Source organism: Mizuhopecten yessoensis, unplaced genomic scaffold (assembly GCF_002113885.1).
Source record: "Mizuhopecten yessoensis strain PY_sf001 unplaced genomic scaffold, ASM211388v2 scaffold8123, whole genome shotgun sequence".
NCBI lineage: Eukaryota > Metazoa > Mollusca > Bivalvia > Pectinida > Pectinidae > Mizuhopecten > Mizuhopecten yessoensis.
In genome coordinates, this window is record NW_018407390.1 from 2,267,959 (window position 1) to 2,276,064 (window position 8,106).

Consider the following 8,106-nt stretch of genomic DNA (forward strand, 5'->3'; position numbering starts at 1 on the left):
GGGTAAATATATCTATTTGTCAAAATCCGAATTACAAAATATTTTGCGGATGAAGATTAATACGAAAATCTGTCTCTGTATACATTTCCGGTTAATTAGCAGACGAAAACTGCGCGAAATACAATTTCGACGAGAAGATCGCGTCAACTTACCCACAGTTTCAATGTGAATCTAATATGCTTCATAACCTCCTTTATTTACGTCCTCTTTACACTAACATTAACACCACAGATCAGTTAAACACCATAGTATTGAATGTTTTCAGTGGTTGCTCTGTCTGCCCAACTGTTGGTTTCTTTTGCTCTCGCTTTGTTTTCAGCCAAATGATCGAATGCACTGATACTAGTAATTAATGTTCTTGTGGATATAAGTGCCAGATGTGGATCATGTACTTCTTTTATCGTCTGTGCGTCTAAGGGATGTGTCAATGAATTGCGAACAAAGGGTAGATAATTACAAACTTCGAAACAAATTGTCTCCCTTATTACACTTATTTTTGGAACAGGAGAAGGAAAAATACACGGCAAGATCGGGTTTCGAACCGGGGACCCTCCGAACTCTAGATGAACGCTCAACCTATTGAGTTATCTGGTCGCCGACGATCGACCCAGCTCAGTTCGGCTACATTCCTCCCTCCTTTTTCTAAATCTACAACTCGGGTTCGGATACTCCCTTGCCAAGCATACGTCAATTGCTTGAAACATGGGTTGGTCATAGGCACCGCTGCAACAGGAGATTGAGAAGGAACGGCCAGACCATTTTTCGAACCTCGGACTCTCCGATTTCTAGACGGACGTCCTAACGAATTGCGCTACCAGCTGGTTGGCGATGATCTATTCAGTCCAGTACTATACTGCTACATTTTTATAGTGAAATATATAAAACAGAAACGGTTCGGGTCCCAAAATGAATATCAATTGGTAAACGATGATGCATAAGGTGCAATATTAATTGATGATATAGCTAGGTCAGTCTTAATATTGACCTTATAAAAAGACGCAATTAAACACTGGAATTATGTGAAATCTTTATACATTAAACTTGATTCAAATGATACATATTTAGAAGTGTATTTTTAGCCCAGCATCATCAGATGGTGGGCTAATCAAACCACCCTGCATCCGTGGTCTGTCTTCCATCTGTCCGCCATTCCATGCGTCCTAACACAACTCTTGTTAGCGCTATATCTTGGAAAGCACTGGAGGGATTTTTATAAAAATCTTGACAAATGTTCCCCAGGATCCCTAGTTATAAATGCATATTGTATTTTGGGACTGATCGCAAAACCAAGATGGCCGAAAACCAGCCATCTTGAATTTAAGAATGAAAATTTGTTGGCACTATTTCTCGTAAAGTATCTGAGGGATATTTCCCAGATTTCACATATAGGTTCCCCATCGTCCTTAGTTATGCATTTCGTTTTTTTGGGACTGATCACAAAACCAAGATGTCCGACAGTCAGCCATCTTGAATTTGAGAGTTAAAGTTTGTTAGCGCTGTTCCTCAGAAAGTACTGGAGGGTTCTTTCTCAAATTTTACATAAAGGTTCCCCATCGTCCTTAGTTATGCATATTGTTTTTTTGGGACTGATCTCAAAACCAAGATGGCCAACATGCAGCCATCTTAAAAAAATTGAGAGTTAAAGTTTGTTGGTGCTATTTCCCAGAACTAATTAGAAGGATCTTTTTAAAATTTCCCAGAAAGGTTCCCCATGATCATTAGTTATGCATAATGTTTTTTGGGACTGATCACAAAACTCAAATGGCCGACAGGTAGCCATCTTGAATTTGAGAGTGAGTTTGTTACCACTGTTTTTCAGAAAATTCTGGAGGGGTCTTTCTCAAATTTGATACAATAGTTCCCCATCACCCATAGTTACGCATATTAAATTTTCGGGTGGAAGGTAAAACCAAGATGGCTGATCAACAGACGGCCGTCTTGAATTTGAGAATAAAAGTTTGTTAGCGTTATTTCTCAGAATGATCAGGAGGGGTCTTTCTCAAATTACACAAATGCATGGTTACTAGTTCTGCATTTCGAATTTTGGGGATGATTGGAAAACCAAGATGGCTGGCAAGTGGTCGTATTGACTTAGGGAGTAAAAGCTTTTTAGCCCCATTGCTTAAAATGTCTGGGAGGGATCTTTCTCAAATTTCACTTAAGGGTTCCTCTTGTTCTTAGTTATGCATATCAAATCATATCGACCGATCATCTTGTTACAGTTTAAGTTTGTTATTGCTATTTCTCGGAATGAACTGGAGGAATTTTTCCCAAATTCGATATGTAGATTCCCCTTCACTCAGTGGTCCTGAGTTGTGCATGTTAACTTTTGAGGTTAATCAAAAGAATGATTGAGATGGTAGATAGTCAAACTGATCAAACAGATAAGAGAAAAGAAGAGAAAAGATAAAACTGACATGGAACTAATGAAGATGGTACTATGGATGGTGCCAAGATCCCTCTGGGATCTCTTGCTATTTTTATGGAATGGTACACCCCTGTAATTTTATATATCTGTTCTATTGAGATGCAAGTAGACACTAGTGCATGTATAGGCAAACAGATCTAATAAACATTGTGTATTATCCTTCTTTTTTTCGACAGCGAATATAAATGTCTTGGCTTTTTTATAACAATTTTATTTATAGATAATTTTTGGTATAGAATTATCATGTGTATACACAAAGAAAATTTAAGTATTTTTATTTGAATTTGATATTGATTTAATTTACATAAGCTTAAAAATATTTGCATCAGTTCTGTTTATGTTGATTTTAATACAAATGTGACATGAAATATATGATATGCCTTTATTTCTTCAGAAATTTGTATTGACCAAGATTGTAATGCATGGGTGATGCCGAAACATCATTGTTCCTGCAGGGGCAGACAGCCTGGTTCTCTTCTAGTGTTTCGAAGAGGAAGGTCAAACTTTGGAGTGAGTAATCAAATTTGTGATTGTCAAAACTGATGGACCAGTAATATTAATGTATGTTTAATAGCTTAATTAGTCAGCTCAATCAGTTATTTTATTAAGAGAATAAAAAAACAAAGTCATTATACCCTATATATAGGCTATAGGCTATTACCAGGTAGTTCAAAATTGAGACAAGTCTGCACATAGACACATCATAAATTGGTTTTGGAAAAATTTGCTTGATTAATCTTCGTAACGCATTTTGAAAAAAACAAAAAAACTCTTGGCCCCTTACATAGATTCTACAAGCTCCAGACCTAAGAGCCAGGCTGGTCGAATTGTACACCCCTGGATTGGATATGGTTTCCGTACAATCATTTAATCAAAATTTGACTTGCATTGATTCTGATGAAACTAAGCCAACTTTTATACCATACAGAGAATTTCAAAGACAAAAGTTAGGTTCAAATTTGATTGTACATGTAATATGCCTGTATTTTAAGATGCATTAAAGATGTGACAGGCATATGTTGTTCTGCCCCTGTCGTAGTCTTATTAATTTAACCCATTGTTCCTTGTACATTTGTATGAATGATGTAAACACTTTTAATTTTGAGGCCTTTACAGTCTTCATAGAAGCATATCTTGATGCCATGTACAATGTAAGCATCTTTTAATTTGATGCCTGTACACATTCTGCATGTCAGCATTTTAATGCCTGTTGCTTTGGCAGTGTTTTTATGCCTTTCAACTGTGCATGCCTGTTCGTACATGAATTGGGAAAAGATAACATTATTTCTATTGAAATAGGGGAGATATTTCTCATTTATCCTTTACAACTGTTTAGTGTACCATCAAAGAGCATGAGAGTCTTTGTGTATTTTAACATTTTTTTTCTTTTTCTTTCACTTTGTAATTCTAATTTGTTTTATTGTACATTGACTTTTTCAGTGAAACATGGAGGGTTGATAGAAGAAATTGATCATGCTCAGTTCATTTTTAGTGAAGATGAGGAGGCAGCTGATACAAAACAGTATGTAGAAATTGCTAGCTTATCAGCAATACATATACAATTGGAAAGAAAAAAAGATAGATTGTCTCCCTTTGATTGTTCACATTGCCAGCCTTGAAACTGAAATGTTTAAAGCCTTTTATAAAATTCATCTACATACACTTATACATATTTCGATCAAAATTGATCAGTCTGTCAAACTTTCATACAATGTAGAAAGTATATTACAATTAATTAAACAGGTGCTTTTTATACTTACATACAATATTAATTCAATACCTCAACAAATCAGTAACCAGCAGTCTTAATTCCTGTTTGTTAACACTTGAAAGTATATTGTTGTTCTAAACCATTTTGATAGGATATTCAGCAGTGAGGCCTACCTTGATGAGCATCTGGCTGTATTCCATGCCATGTACGTGACTGATTGTGTGAAGCAGAAGAATGGTTCTAAAATACCACTTGGTGATTACTTCCTACCACCCAAAGATGTACAACAGTGTAGGTTTCTGCCATGCTGTCTTGTTTATAGAAGATATATGACATCTTCTTATAAAAAAAAGTATCATTTATCTCAGTTAATGGAAATGAAATATCAATTTTTAGATTTAAAAAATCATTTGTAAAAGTTGGAACTTGATATGGATTTTTTCAATGAGGTTATACACATTGCATTTCAATGAGGTTATACACATTGCAGAAAAAACTTTTTTTTTCATTTGTTAATTATCTAAAAAATGTATCGTCAACAGTAAAGTATCCTATGAGGTGTTTCATATATGATCATTGTCCCAAAGAGTATTATTAATTAAAAAAACAACCTGAAAAGCTTGGAATTTAATGTAGCGGTGATGAAGATGACCGTTGTACTGTACATTGTATGATATAAACTTGTATATTTTTAGCTGGGAACCGTAGCTTCTAGGCCCTATTTTTTTCTTTTTTCGGTCCGATAACAATAATAAAAAAAAATCGGGCCTAGAAGCTACAGTTCCCACAGCTAGTATATTGTATGATGTACATGTATACTGTCTGAAGTTGATGCTTTTTTTTTTTTTTTTCATTAAAGTGATCAGAAAACAGAAAAGATTTAAATGGGAGGGTGTACAGGAGAGTGACGAGGATGACTCATCATCATCATCATCTGAAGAGGTATACTGATTATAATATTAATTTTCTAACACCAATTAAATGCAGGGTCATTAATGATAATCAATAACAGTCATCAATTCAATCATCTTTGCAGAAAGCTGCTTTTCTATTTTAGTCTTAGACTGTTTTAAATAACTGTTGTAAAACTCTATTTTTTATACTGACTATTAGGTTTTATGTTTTTCTTTCAATTTTTATCATTTTTTAAAATTTCAAATTAAAAAAAAAAGAGAAATGAATAATTGTTAAATGCACAATCCAGCCCACATTTCTGTTGAAGTTCTGTGGTTAAGTAGATTTCTCCCACATCCACTGTACAGTGTAGGTCTTGACTCTTTGGATAAACCTGCTACTGCTAGGTTGTTATTGCATTGGTCAATCTTCTAATAATGGCGTCAAGTAACAAGTTACAATGCTTTGCAACACCTTCTTCTTTTGTGACATCATAGGTCATGGCAATTGTTTCCCAATTGGAAACCAGAATAATGTATTCCCAACCTGCCAAATGAAAAATATATTTTGTTTAGATGTAATATCTGAACGTTGTGGAAGATAATTATATAATGTCCTCAAACTGGTGGTGGTTATCGTGCTTTAGTAGATACCTCATTAGTTAAGTTTCAAACTGTAAAAAACACTCGGTAAACCTTTTGCCTTTATACAATTTAAAAATTAACTTACTGAAGTTAGATAAACATAAAAACCTACCACCACTCATTGGGCAACCTCTATATTCACCACTGAAGCCCATTTAGTAATTTGTTGGCCTAAAAATGCCTTACAAATGATGCATACGATAAAAGAAATATCTACCTGGTATACAAAATAAGGAATGAAAATAATAATGAGAATAAAGCAGATTCAAATCTGGATATGAGAAACATTAATAACAGTGATTGTTAAAAAAAAAAAAAAAAAAATTTACTTGACTTTTGGATAAGTGTTTTCAACCAGTTGTGACCTTTTGTAAACTATCATGAACATTTATCAAAATAATTTCAAAGTTGGGACAAAATGTATGACTGTCAAAAGTTTTAAAGATATAAACAGTTTTTTTACAACAATTATGGAAAAAGATTTATCAAGTTATCTTATTTACTCTTGTTGGCTCAGATGGAGCAAAAGAAACGTGTGATCCAATTCCTTTTCATGTCCATTCGAGGAGCCTCAAAAGTTTCATGTAGACAGTTAAATGAAAATGTATTTCTATATTTTAGGGTAATGCAAGCCAGGAAGCTGGAGGAGGCAATCAAAAAGAAAACAAAATACAGTTTGAAGGTGAAGGTTTGTAAATATTTGTTGATACATATTTAATCAACTAAAATTGATTACAGTCAAACACGTATTAAATGAGTCAGTTTAACACGACATCCCACACCACCTAGGTATGTACGACTCAATTTATAGAGACACAAAGGAAGTTATGATCATAACCTGCTTACATTGACACTCCCCCTTACAAAGCCTTATTAGCATACCAACTTTGACAATCACAAGGGAAACAATGTGAGTGATATACTCCAGACAAGCAGTACTCACATATTTTTCATTAAGGTCAAAATGTAGGTTGCAGTGATCAATATTTTGCATGACACTCTCTCTTCCAAAGATGTACCAGCATACCAAGTTTGATGATTCCTGGTGAAATAATGTGGGAGATATGCTCGGAAAAACATATTAGACAGATTGAGAAATGCATGGAAAGCATTTAACTATACCCATCTGCGTTGCGGTGTAGTATAATAACAGACCACCACCTCAAGCACACAATCACTCATACATGTATGCACTTCAAGGCCAAGACTATTCACTTCAGTAGAACAATGACTCAATGAATAAGCAAATGATCTAGATAATCAAGGGATGTTCTACATTCTGACAGTGAACAAACATTGTCATTGCACTCTGAACCATGAAACACCATAGACGTCTTGCTTATATGCTGATAATGCATAGAAGTGTTTTCGTCATTATCCACAACTTAAACTGAATTATAATAAAAGTCATTATTGTAGAAATATTGGTTAAAATTTTAAGATTATAGGTCTTCAATCAAAATTAAAAAAATCAGTGTTGAGTGTTAAAGATAATGTATATCTTTTTATTACCCACTACAGTAAGGTCTTTTTCAGAATTGTTGATCTCCAAAATATCTGCTACAGTCTATAGCCTTGTCAAATTCAGTCAGCATTCATATTTAAAAGACAATAATTATAAGAATCAATACAGAATACGATTTAAATTACATGTACCAATGGTAATTTTTAATAACTATTAGATTGTATTTTTATTGTTTCAGATTACATAGACATTCAAGTTTTAGCCAAAATGTCAGGAGAGATTGTGGATTTTTTTCCTGGAAGAGATGGTTGTGAAGTCAGTAGCAAGAACAAGTCAAAATCGTGACATAAATGAAGATCAATGTGAAATCTTAGAATCACTGGACCTGCAGTTATTTTCTGCTTTGGAAAGAAACACCAGTATCCTTGGACAATAAAAATAGAGTAGAAGTGTTAATTTCAACAGTGGTACATGTACATTTCCCCCCCGAAGTGTGACTGTGACATATAGCTGGGTTGTGCTCTGTGCAGATATGTTTGTTTTGCCACACAAAATAGTACTAAAATCAAGGCTGTGTAAATAAATAATTTGAGTTCCAAATCTGCTTATTCAGTTATTAGATCTGATATGTCACAGAGGACTATGAACATAAAACCACAGAGTTAGATTGCTCTCTATGTCCACGATAAAACATGCACATGTACCTGGTGCCTGTGGTCATTATTTATGAATAAATTGTTATCTAATTTATTTTACCAGCATAGTGAAATGTAAAAAGGATAGTAGTTCTCCTTTCATATTGTTTTGGAGATGAAAAATAATTTCATTGGTTAAATTTGGGTACTCATTTTAAAATGGTTAGAATGAATTTTTCACTCTACATCATGTTCAAATTCTTATAATTATTTTTGCTTAATTAGGCTTCTAACAAATTGTAAATATTTCTTAATTATTGACTATTCGA

At 33.9% G+C, this 8,106-nt stretch overlaps 1 protein-coding gene across 2 annotated transcripts; it reads left to right on the top strand.

Annotated features, from left to right (window-relative positions):
* Positions 1-68: 68 nt before the first annotated feature.
* Positions 69-8,063, top strand: LOC110454963 (telomere repeats-binding bouquet formation protein 2-like). 2 transcript variants are annotated; one of them, XM_021504803.1, is made up of 7 exons: positions 69-165; positions 2,823-2,938; positions 3,869-3,950; positions 4,291-4,430; positions 4,999-5,081; positions 6,299-6,365; positions 7,381-8,063. In XM_021504803.1, the coding sequence occupies exons 2-7, from the start codon at positions 2,851-2,853 to the stop codon at positions 7,485-7,487; spliced, it is 567 nt and encodes a 188-aa protein (XP_021360478.1). In that variant the 5' UTR covers positions 69-165; positions 2,823-2,850; the 3' UTR covers positions 7,488-8,063. The 2 variants fall into 2 exon arrangements, with proteins under 2 accessions (XP_021360478.1, XP_021360479.1); XM_021504804.1 differs by having other exon boundaries at positions 6,299-6,359.
* The last annotated feature ends 43 nt before the right edge of the window (positions 8,064-8,106 follow it).